Source organism: Apaloderma vittatum, unplaced genomic scaffold (genome assembly GCF_000703405.1).
Source record: "Apaloderma vittatum isolate BGI_N311 unplaced genomic scaffold, ASM70340v1 scaffold12665, whole genome shotgun sequence".
NCBI lineage: Eukaryota > Metazoa > Chordata > Aves > Trogoniformes > Trogonidae > Apaloderma > Apaloderma vittatum.
The window spans coordinates 23,821-36,365 of record NW_009717711.1 but is presented as its reverse complement, the minus strand read 5'-3'; the positions used below and the strand labels follow the sequence as shown (position 1 = coordinate 36,365).

Below are 12,545 nucleotides of genomic sequence, written 5' to 3'. Positions count from 1 at the left end.
TCAGCAGGAGCTCCCTCTTCTGTTTTATGTGTGTTAATTTTAAAATGCAAGCTATGAAATAGGAAAAAAACAGGCAACAAGCGTGAAGGATATGGCTTAGATTGACCTCAGATTGTCTGAATTTCTAAGCTTCTTTTTGTAGTTATTTAAACATAGGCTGCTTAGTGACAGCCCTTCCTAAAGGGATGAGGGTCAGATGTATTAAAGTGTAGATAATAATTATTTTGGCGTGCACTGAATACCCCGTGTCATCTATGAATCTGTATAATTTCTACAGGGGGTGTCTTTCAGTATCTTTTAAAATCAAAGGAGTTTTTGGATTTGGGCTGCAGGTGAGGCCCATTCTAGAGATGTGCCTTGAAACTCAGACCCAGCCCAAATAGGTCTTGAAACCATTGTCATTGTGTCTTACCCAGGACCATTTAGAATCTTGAGAAAGTTTATTCTGTCAATAAGAGTTGTAGCGATGTGACACAAAGAACCTGCTATATCTACACCCTTGATGAAAGGGAGGTATTTCATAGGACAGTGAAGATTCATTTTAGGGCTTATTGACGCTCCATAAATCAGTCTTAGAGTCATAGAATGGTTTGGATTAGAAGGGACCTTAAAGATCACATAGTTACAACCTCAGTGCTATGGGCAGGGAATTCTATAGGCTTGCTCAGTTTTCCTTGTCTGGAGCCATAGGTTTCTGTGGGCTCCCTGAGAACTGATTAAATTGGCTGGATTTTGACAATATGGTTTTAAATCCCTAATCTTTCTCAAATACACTGTTCAGACTGGTCCTAGTGTGGTAGTGGAAGACATCTCTTGTAGCATCCACCCTAAAACCTGCAAGAAAAAGATGGTAACACAATTTACTTAGGTAGAGCAAGTAATGCTGTGAACACCAGAACTAGCAAACCATGGCAAAGGAACTGGTGAAAGGAGTTCACTTGACTGTCAGCTCTGGCATGCTCATTGCTGAGCTGCCACTCACATCCATAACTTCACTCTCACTCCTGCTTTCTGTTAGGTAGTGTTTGTTTGGCCAGGAGGAGCCAAGTGCCTCTCGGGTAGTATAAACATACTGGTCCTGCCGAAGCATGAGTTAGGCACATGAGTTAGCTGCTTTTGCCCACCCAGTTCAGCCCTGCGTGTCCAAATCTGGGACATGCTGGTATGTTATTGTTTCTTTTGGCTTAAAAAGACATTGGAAGTGAAGTCATCAGTTGCCAGAGAAGACATGATGAGTCTGACAGCAGTGAGCCTGTAATGTTCCTTACCTCTTGGCATTGTTTACTGAATTGCCTGAGGAGAAGAAAATATGTTTAAGCAGATGGTTTTCTGCAAGAGCTCCACAGATGCTGGGAAATAGCAGCTTAAGTGTTTGTATCCCACTACCTGAAGCAAAGAGCACAGCCTTTTGGAACAGCTTACATCTTACAGTTATGGAACATAACGTTGTTCAGATGGCAGTACAATATATGAAACAACAACATTTTGAATCATTATTTAAGAACTGATTTTGCTACACTGAGCTGATTTATCATCTGTGACAAGGCATTAGGTAGAACAGGAAATGCCATGTTACTGTGAGGAAGTGCACAATATTTATGTATGTGAACATCTTGTTCTCTCCCTTCGTGCCTTTTTCTACTTACTGCTTCTATCCAACCCTTCCCTATCATTGCCCAGGCTGTTTATTACTCAATTTGAGGGCTGCTGCTCACTGTCTCACCCTCCAGTTGCCTAGACACACAATAAGCAGCAAAAAGAAGCTGTGCTGCTGCAGAGAATATGTTTGTTTGTTTGTTTGCTGTGGGTTTTTCGTTGTTCTGTTTTTCTCAAAACTCTGAAGAGAACCACTGAACAGGAGAGGACCTTGAAGCTGTCCTAAACCTCACCTTGCACGTGTCAGGAAGTATGAAATAAAGACTGCTCCAGAAAAATGGAATCAGACATACATGACAATGCTCAGTTACAGACCTAAGATTTTTTTTTTCTTTTTCCTTGCAAGACTCTCATAAGGTTATGAAATAACCTTGTTGTATGTTTCTGAATTTAATCTGGAATGGAGTATTTTATACTTACAACTTTCAAATATGCATGTTGCCATCTCCTTTTCTGGCCTAATAATCTGCTTTGTAATTCTGTATCAACTTCCTTAAGACAGAGTTGGGGTTGCTCAGCCTGCAGAAAAGAAGGCTCCAGGGAGACCTTATTGTGGCCTTCCAGTATCTCAAGGGGGCTACAAGAAAGTTCATGAGGAACTTTTTAGGATGTCGGGTAGTGGTAGGACTAGAGGGAATGGATTAACGCTAGAGATGGATCAGTTCAGATTGGATGTTAGGAAGTTCTCCACCATGAGGGTGGTGAGACACTGGCACAGGTTGCCCAGAGTGGTGGTGGAAGCCCCATCCCTGGAAGTTTTTAAGGCCAGGCTGGACAGGGCTCTGGGCGACCTGGTCTAGCGGGGGATGTCCCTGCCCATGGCGGGGGGGTTGGAGCTAGATGATCTTTTAGGTCCATTCCAACCCTGACAATTCTATGATTCCATGATTTTTCACCTTGGAGACTGATTTGAAACAGGACTAGTATATAAACAAAATGAAATACAAAAGCAATTTGAACTTACCTACATTAGGAATGAGGCTTTTTCTTGGGCACCACTCAGCTAGGTCTGAAATCAGTTAGACGTGACTTTTGCAGAGGTACCAAAACAAGAAGCAACCCCATCACTCCTGCTTCAGGTGACCTGTGCATATGGTAGCAACACCAGTTTTAATCTGGAGAGTAAAATGTTTGCAGTTTTGCTTATGTGGACAATAAACTAGATTCCGGTTCAACATGCTTGTGCTTATCGGTGCTTAGGTGCGGTGCTGTGCTGAATGGGCTCTGTGTGCTAGACCCAGTGGCTCATGCTGCCATCAGACGTGCTAGTCCACATTTCAGCCAAGCGGAGCTGACAGGACAGAGGATGGAAAAGCTTGAGCAAGCACCATACCAGCGGTGCCTAGCCTCTTCTCAGAGAGAGGTCAGCACTTCAATAAGCAAAAGGAAAGAGTAAGAACTGTGGCTGAAACCCAACTTTGTTCAAAATGTGACACAGAGCCAAGGAGTGCAGCTGTTACTTGCTGCTGTATAGAAGCTGCCAGAGATGGTGGTTTATTTTCCTTTTAACATAGTAAGACATAGGAACAAACACAAGATGGCTTCATTTCTGTTATTAAGACTGTAATAACATCATCCATGCTAAAACACCTTTCAAAGAGCTCTCCTTTACCTGCACTGAGCATATCACCTGTCACTAAGCAAAGGTTTCCAGCTTCATTACAAAATTTATTTTCTTCTTCAGGAACATCTAGCGCATAGTGATAACGCGTCAGACTCCAGCTTGTCCTTCAAACAAGATCATAGTACACAGACCAAGCAAATCCGTTTCTCCCTTTGGAATCTAGCATACAATCAATTAAAACCTCAGGAATGGAAAAAACTGGCCCTGTTCTGGAAGTTCACAGATGAACAAATTAAAGCTATTGAAGAGCAATGGACAGGTAATGTATCTGAACAGTTAGACATAATATATAAAATATTAAAAAAAATCACAAGGCAGAGTGGTTTTTTTTAAGCTGTGTAGGTATCACAGATACACATTGGCTGTACTGCTCTTACCGAATTACAAAAAAGAGCAGTGAATGGTTACAGGCTTTGTCCCTGGTTCCCAGGACATGGTGCTGTAGAAGTACAGGCTACTTCTGTTCCTCCTCTTGGCCTGAAGGAACCTTTATCTTTGGAAATCAAAGCCAGAAGCAGTGAGCACCATGGAAACATCTTGCAGGTCACGCTGGAAGTGAGGACCTGGGGAACCTTGTGACATGGGAAGACCTTGTTCATGCTCTGTCTTCACAGCTGCCATGAAAGAGTAATTTCTGGCTTCAGGCATCTCAAGTGCTGGGAAAGCAATACTTCTATAGCATGCTTTGCACTTACTACTGCTTCAGGGTATATTTCCACATGGTGAGGAAAAATGAAAAAAATAAGATGTATTAGCTTTTTTCCTCCCTTTACAGTAGGTCTTAGGATAAAGCTAGAAATTATTTTTTTTTTAAACCTTTTTAAAGGCTCAGTCTTCATTTTTCTTCAAGGTAAGAAAGGAAATAAGAGTAAATAAGTAGGTTTTAAACCCTGTTGACCTCTAAAAGTGCAAAAGCCCAAAATACACTGATACCAGCACATGGAACAATCAAATGCTTTGTGTATTGCATAGGAAAAAAAAGTTATAAAGAGCATGGAAACAGAATGTTGCTCATCTGGTTACATGGTATACTGCTGGCTCACCAGAATCCTGTCAAGCATATATATGAAGATCTGTCGGAGGCAGGATTTCAGCCTTTAGCCGGTGAGTTGTCAGAGCACATCACACTCTCCTCTAGGAGAGTGCAGTGCTGAGGTCCCTGCTGGTGCTGGGAAGCTGTGACCATGGCGGAGCCCCAGGACAGTCTCTTCCTTTCTGTGACTCTGCCCTTGCTGGGGGTGAGTTTGCTTGAAGAGAATTTAAATGAGACATGAGATTTCTAAAAGATGAAAATGTGCAAACTTTGCTTCCCTCCTTTCTCCCATAAACATGGTTAAAATGTGATTGGCCATCCTTCAGTTAGATTAGTCTGACCTTGTAAGAAGCGGAGCATGTCAAGAAAGTGTTTTCTCCTCTTACTTTACAGAGAAGATCAGAGCTGCGAGTAGCACTGACACGGATTCCAGGAAATGCACAATTTCATGAGTTCATCAATAAAACATGGCATATATGATGGATTTTCACGAAATTACAGATGGAAAGTTACTGTCAAATAAAAATAATATACTTTCTGGAAACAAAAACCCATTTTGAAGTTGTATGACTTTTTCCAAGCTACAGGAACTTGCACTCTTGAAATATTGGTTAGTCATATGCTTGCTACACAATGACTTAAAAGAATTCAACAGTGAATGGCTGGCTGGTAACTTTTGACTACACTGCTAAGCAAGAACCACCTCCCTACAATTTCTACACCTGGCTTAACATTGATACACTAATTCTGTATTTGGAACTGCAAATTAAGCTATTTTTTGTTTGACATGAAATGTAAATAAGATAATAAGATGTTTTCTACATGAAAGAAATTAAATTTAATAAGTGAAAATTATGTGTATAAATCAACACTTACAGAAACAGGCTGGCACCTGGCCTCATTTGGGATTCAGGTTTCTTGCTAGGATTAGTGTTCCTGTCTGAAAAGGGGGTTTCTCTTGTTCAGTTACTGCTAGGATTAGGACAAGTCTTTCTTCTTCAGCATTTGATTTTTGTAGTGAAAAATACACAAAAAGTTCATGTCTAAAACCATGTGTAGCTAGCAGAATTTTCTGTCACGGCATAACCTTAAATATCCAATGTTCTTTTCTGAGTAGGTATATAATACTTAACACATCAAGCAATTATTTACCTATTTCTTGTTCATGTGTTGAACTAATATTGTTAGTGTATTCCTGAATATGTTTAAAGATTTTCTCACACTTTCTTAGATCCTGACAGGTATGCATCAAGTTTTGCAACAATACCTTGGAAAATGTTTAACAATTTGATGGACTCAGTACCTCACCTGGCCCAAGTTGCACCCTGGGTGTGAAGGATATCACCCTGCTATTCTTCATTTAAGTATGCTGTGTGAGATATAATTAAAATGTATGTTGCTACACTTAGTTGCATGAGGAACTAAGGACATATGAAACAAAAATAAATTTAATTTTCGCTTGAAAGTAGATGTTGGTAAGAGTGGGACTGAAAAAGGAGATTGAGACAAAAATCACATTTATCCTTTATTTAAAAGTGTGCAAAAGATTTCTTAAATAAAACATGTTTATCTTAAAATAGGTTCTCAAATAGTTTGGAGGTAGAACAACATTTCAAGTTCCTTTTTTCTCCTCCACATGTCTACTGTAAAAGCATTTCTATTTAAAAAAACAAAATAATTCTTTAGAAAAGGGTAAAAACATGACATATACATTAGGCCTTGGTACATCAAATCTGAAAAGACTGGGAAGAGGTTTAATTTGTACCTTGACAAAAAAAACCATTTTCACTCAGTCAACAACTTTTATGGACTGAACACTGGTGTGAGCTTGGCCCTGAAGCATTCGCCCAACTTGTCCTGCAGGTCTCACAGTTGTAGAACCAGAAGCATGGAGCAGAGTCCGAGGATATTTAGCAGCCGTGGCTTGGGATATGGTTTGCTGAAAAGTAGTCAGGATTCATCAGAACACTTAGCACTACAAAAACATTTCCATTAAAAGAGCTCTAAGTGAGCTGTAGTTTAAATAGAATGATTTGCAATCCAGCAAACTGAAATACCTTCTGAAAAATACAAAAAAAGGCTACTTTAAATGAATAATTTTTGTTCCTTCCTTAACCTGTAATATACTTTCAACTAATTAGGTACCCTGAGCTTTTATCACCTCAATTTTATTTCAAGGTTGTTTGGTTTAATTCTTCACCAAATTGTTCAGAATTTTCCTCATTTAATCATGCCAACTTTCCTTTTGAAGTTCAGTATATGCTATAAGGAAGTCTCTGAAAGATGTCTGGTCTCTGAAAGGAAAAGGTTTGCATTTATTTAACAATAATGCGTGTTTTCCCCCAAAACTAGCCACCTTACTGAAATAAACAGTCGTCATTTTGCTTTTCATCAAGGTAAACTCTCTCCCTTGTCAGATTAATTCAAGAGAAAATCTTTAGTCTGACTTTGGCATTTATTTGCAGGATTACAGTTCTGGGACTGTCACATTTATTATATTTTTGGAAGTCAGTTTTTGGTACATTAGTTTACATTGTCACACTAGTCACGCAGTCTGAATCCAGAAATTGTTCTTAATGAAAGAAGTCTCACACCAAATCCCTAACCCCTTAAGGACACACAATTTAAATATTAATTTCTACTTAAACCCCTAAATACTTGAAAGCTATGTGCAGCCTGCCACAGGGCTCTGATTCACCACAGGAAATGAGTGAAAGCAGAACATCCCTCACACAGACAGTTACCACTAACTCCAGGTCAAATTAAGGGACCTGATTTAGCTCTGCTTGTTCTGGCAGTGTCACTGAGGAGAAACTGGACTTTCAGAGAACGCAGAGAAAACTCAGATTCTACTTTACAGGTTAAAACATAAAATAACATCTTCAATTGTTTCATATACCTTCCAGTGAAACTGATTTTTTCTGCTCAGATTGGTCTAAAATTGTAGCAGCTGCCCAAGCCATTTAGGTCAGTGTTTAGAGTCTTCTTGTATATTGCTTTCATACTCTATTAATGCACTTAATTCACTGTTTTCTTCAGGATAAATGGGGGAGTAGGACTCAAAATACAACAAGCACTATGACTGATGGCTTTGATTGCCTCTGAACAACGGTTGTACTTTTCCCCCCAATAATTTCATATAATCATAGAATGGCCTAGGCTGGAAGGGTCTTTAGAGGTCATCTAGTCCAACCTCCCTGTCATGGGCAGGGATGCCACCTCTCGACTAGACCGGGCAACACATGGGCTCAGCTGCCAGGCCAGTCTGTATTTGTGCCACCTCTGGCTCAGTCACCACTTCTACAAAGAGGAAGACTCCCAGGAGAGCTGGTCAAGAAAGGGACAGTTGAGACTACTATATCTTCTGAAATAATTGCTACAAAAACAAGACAAACAGATTAAAGTGGCAATATTTACTTCCTCCTCTCACCAGTGCTTCCTACACAGACCAAAGACAGCAGTTTGTTAATTTAAACAGGCCTCAAGCTTGAGCATTGTCTAATACCTCTTCATCACGGTAATTCTTCTTCAAAGTACTACCAAATACATTGGAATAATAATAAAAGTACTGTTACAAGCATAATTCTGTCTTACCTGCGTGACTGGATGATGTTTTTCAACAATGACCGAACTCACGGGTGGAGCAACTCCCATCACTGCTAAACTACCACAAATTCCGGCTTTTTGTCCCGTTTCGCCTCGGCCTGTGATTCGAGCAGTGATTGTTCTTCCTGCTTTCTGCTGAGCAGATGTTATTACTTTTGCCACAGGCTACAAATAAATTGAGTATTAGTTGGTAAAAATTTCTAAACATAGAACTAAGCAGACTTACTAGAGCATTGAAAATACTATCAGCCGCATGAGATGTTGCAGGTAATCCAGTTATACAGGTTGCATTTATTCCATCTAGTTGCAGTCTGGTTTATTCCACCTTTTTCCACTCTAAGTACGACACAGCATTTCAAGGCATTTGGCAAAAATCAAGCAGCATGGATAATTTAGCTTTGCTCGCTGGCTGCATACGTGAGTGACAACTGAAGGCACTTCCATCTCTCTTTCCAGCAGTGATACAGCAGATACAAAAAAGCTTCCATGCAGTAAAATGCTGCACGTTTCTCTAAAAGCTGGTAGCAAAGTAAATCAGGTGGGAAAAAGAAAGGAGATCAACGCGGAAGACATTATAGAAAAGTAAAAAGGGCAGTTTAGCAATAAAAACACATGAGGAAATGAGACATGTCAAACAACAGGATGCGAAAGCAAAGGATATTCCTTCTGTAATGAAATGTAAATGTGAAACACCAATGGTTCCTGTTGTGCTATACTTAAGTGTACATGTACTCTTCATTTTGTCACACTTTCCCCTCCCTGCTCCAAAAATAATTTAAAATTACTCCTAACATATATGGGTTTCTGTAACATTAATGAGCATTTGCAAGCTAGTGTCTTCACACAGCTGTGTAAACTATAACAGTTTCCTCAACCACATACTTGTGTTGTTCAGAAAAACACAGAAATAATGAGACTCAAACTAATAAATGTTGTAATTATGCCTTAAAAAATAGAAAAGTTAATTTTAGCATGTTACCTGTTTTTGAGTTGATACCACACCGGGTCCTGCAGCTGTGCTAGTGATGATCGCTGGAGAGTCAGAATCTAGCCTGGTCTGAGAAGTGCTTGCATGACCCAAGTGGGCAGAAAACTGTGAGTGAAACCAGAGTTTAAAAAGAATGAGTATAACTTTCTAGAAAACACAGTTTTTCTCTTTAGATAGGTTTTGACTGTTCCAAATACTCTTCTAAATTTAACATCTTTGCAGATATTTTATCTTTAGTTTTACTGTTTTCTGGCTAATTTAAAAATATTTGACTAAAAATTGTAGAAACAGTGTGAATAACATTTGATACTATTAGAATGAAAAATCAAGGGAGAGGCAAGCACATCTCCTCTGCCGTAACATGTACTTTCTCATGAAACTGTTTTACAATAGTGATGTCTTCAGGATGACTCCAGGGCAGGTCCAGAACATCCAAGCTACTGGGTAATGATCTGGCTAAGCTGACGTGACAGGACAATAAGTTAAGTTCCCTCAGTGTCTATACATATTACGCTCTTAAAAAACAAGCTTGAAATCAAGCCATCTTTTATTCTTTTCGGATTAGATAAAGCCCTTTTTTTTTTTGAAAAAGAAAGAAACTCTTAAATGCTTTTTTCCAGAAAGAACCTTAGAGAGCAAATTCTGCTTATTATAGTCTTCATTAGTTCAACACATTTTCTTTCACTAAAATAAAAATGAGAGCTTAATGAAAGCACAGCAAGTCACAGCAGCTGTGACTTCATTTACACTATGCAGTCTGAACACACCCATAGATTTCTTTTTGCACTTAAACTGTCTTCAGATACCTTCACTTCGTGGGCTATGGCACTTATTTTTAGAAAAGTCCTACAGAGGAAATCAATTTTTGTCACTAGCAAATATAGTTTGTTGCAGCTACATGCTTACCATGTCTTCCTGCTGGAGAACAGCTGCTGATGGAGGTGGTGTTGAGGGCGGATTATATTGTGAAGGAGGTAGCCTTCCTGCAAGAATGGGACCATTAGCATTTCTCCTACTTCCTACACCTATTATTAGAAACACAAAGTTGTGGGATCAGCACATAATCTAGTAAATCCTAAGGAGGAAAAAAAGAGATAGGTCACAATGAAAATTTTACTATTTCTTTTGGGCTTTCTGCATTATCTAATTAAAAAGCAGCCTATTCTTTACAGGGGTGTGTACATTCTTGTATTTGTCCCATGTTTCCAGAAGCTTGAAAATAAGATTTTCCAGGGGCTTTGTTTCTGTGTTATGTCTCAACATCCCTGTGGTATTTGTCACATACTTGTAGTCTGAAGAAATGAAGTCCTCCGTACTGCTTGCCAATACTAAATCCAGTTGTGCAAAAGCTCTTATGTTAAAATGCCAAAATACAGTTCAAGTGAAAAGCAGCAGAACACAGAAAGGCCATAATGGACTTCTGCGAGAACATAAGACCCTTAAGGGAGGTCACTGCCAGTAAAATGTTATTTTAACTTTCCTGAGAACCTATTGCAATTTCAAGGAGCCACAGATCACACCCAGCAGCATCTCACCTCCACATACGATGGCTGGAGAGCGGCCACACCCTGGCTGCAGTCGGGGATGATCTACAGGTGCTCTACAGGCCTCATTGTGCCCCAACAGCTGGGCAAGCCTGAGCTTGTGCAAAAACAGTCCAGGACTCTTGTCTCTCAATACAGACATTCTGAGGAGGCCAGATCTGCAGACCTAAGCCAAATATCTTTTCCAAGCAGTTTCAGCCTTTTCCTTTAGAATACAAACTTCCTTAAAGGAAGCAGAGAGAAGTATTCTTCCTTACTCTCCTATTGCTGAAGCAGAAGATGCTAGCAGCAGTTTCAGGACAAGGGAATTCTGCTCCTTTCAGGAACTAGAGTGACACCATGTGGTAGTTGTTGTTTTTTTGATTTTTCTCTCAAAGTAAGCAGGAAAAATATAAACGTAGTTTAAACCAGTGCAATACTCAAAAGATTTCCAGAGTGAAAGTATGCTAGAATATGCATTGTGTGCATATATATACATGTACATACACATTAAGCTTAAGCAGTCAGGACCCATGCATGGTTATAGACCAATTAGATCTGATCTGTGTTACTTAAAAAAGCAGTGATAGGCTTTTTAAGTAAGAAGTAATGAATTCTTGTGGCTTCAGTATCCCTTTAAATACATAAAGAATTTTAAAATAATCTTAATATAATAATAACTAAAAAAAAAAATCACCTGTCAGTAAATCGGACAGATACCATCAACACTGATTTCAAATGTTATTGACCCACTACGGTTGTGACATTTGCACACTATTAATAACCTACATTATACATATGTTATGAGTATATTGTAGGTATATTAAATGTACATTATAATAACCTAATAGTAATGAAGCTGTTAAGGAAACAAATTCTACTTCTATTTCCAATTACAGTAGGTGGCACTGCAGTGTTCATGTAAATATATAATCACTAACTGACTGGCACATGGAAATTTTAATGTCTACAGATTACAAGACTAGCACAAATCACAATAATCATCTAATCTGATGTCTGAAGCCCCCTGATGATGATGTCCTGTGATGTCTTGATCACTGTTCTGTTATATCTGAGAAGAATGCAAATAAACAGTTGTACAACCGTAACTTCATTGAAAGTACCCTCTGGTTGTAGTAAGAAAGACACAGGGTGCCTGGGGCAGAGGACAAGATGGTGCAAGATGCAGTGTAAGAAGATGGCAGGCCTGGGACCAAGGACAACAGCAACTGTAAGATGTTATGAGGCCAGATGAGGATTACACTGACCATAGGAAGTTAAAAAGCAGGATGCTGGACATCCAAAAAGTTGAGTACATGTACTCCAGTCTTGTTCAGCACAGCAAAATCTCTAGGTACTGCACCTGTGTAGAGAATCAGCTCCTGCTACACAATAAAAAATCAAGCAAAATGTTTGACCATGAACCCCAGGGGCTGGGTCATAGCAACTCTAAAGCTCACTTTTCTTAATTTCCTTCCTACTTACCTTCTTTACTTTCCTATTTCACACCACTCAGTTACCTACTGTTATTAGGGAGACCCACAGTCCGTTGAATGTTTTTAGAAAACAATAAACAAATACAAGATAAAGCTGCAAGAGAGAATAGACCTTAATTTATAACACAGGGAAAAACAAACTTAGAGGGCAATGCTCTCTAAGTTTATTGCTAAATGCAGTACCTTCAAGAAATCATTAACTCTTGACCTTCCCCAAATACTGATCCCATGTTTTCACTGGCACACAGCTCCTGCACTTAGCCAATGTTGTGTTCTAGATTCTTAGGCAACTACACAAATACCATATATGATTAACATGTTCATACAACTTCTCAGGTAAGTGTCCTCTTACACGTTCTTTGGATTTTTATTTCTTCTTCATTTTACATTTTTGGCCTCCATGCGTTTCTGTGTTACTCACTCTAGGTGATCCTGCTCTGGCAGGCATGTTGGACTAGATGATCTTTTGAGGTCCCTTCCAACCTCTAACATTCCATGATCCTGTGTGAAGTAGTGCATAAACTTCTAGTGTAAGACTGCTAAATTTAGCAACTGAAAAGTTACTTGTCTTAGACCATTAACAACTGCTGCCACTACAACGGATTGTTACGCCACCTGT

The 12,545-nt window shown here is 39.3% G+C and overlaps 2 protein-coding genes across 2 annotated transcripts in view; one reads left to right on the top strand and one right to left on the bottom strand.

Annotated features, from left to right (window-relative positions):
• The window catches only part of ANKDD1B (ankyrin repeat and death domain containing 1B), a gene marked incomplete at its 5' end in the record, with an annotated part of 16,017 nt that extends 11,252 nt beyond the window's left edge, over positions 1 to 4,765 (top strand). Inside the window, 3 exons of the mRNA XM_009870007.1 lie at positions 3,341 to 3,539; positions 4,253 to 4,384; positions 4,707 to 4,765. Coding sequence (XP_009868309.1) covers positions 3,341 to 3,539; positions 4,253 to 4,384; positions 4,707 to 4,765 — 390 coding nt within the window. The remainder of the gene's footprint in view (positions 1 to 3,340; positions 3,540 to 4,252; positions 4,385 to 4,706) is intronic.
• A 1,337-nt stretch (positions 4,766 to 6,102) lies between these two features.
• POC5 (POC5 centriolar protein) overlaps positions 6,103 to 12,545 on the bottom strand; it is a 27,388-nt gene continuing 20,945 nt past the window's right edge. Inside the window, exons 9-12 of the mRNA XM_009870006.1 lie at positions 9,814 to 9,932; positions 8,899 to 9,012; positions 7,908 to 8,084; positions 6,103 to 6,252 (exon numbers count right to left, since the gene is read on the bottom strand). Of these exons, the coding sequence (XP_009868308.1) occupies positions 6,103 to 6,252; positions 7,908 to 8,084; positions 8,899 to 9,012; positions 9,814 to 9,932 (560 nt within the window). The remainder of the gene's footprint in view (positions 6,253 to 7,907; positions 8,085 to 8,898; positions 9,013 to 9,813; positions 9,933 to 12,545) is intronic.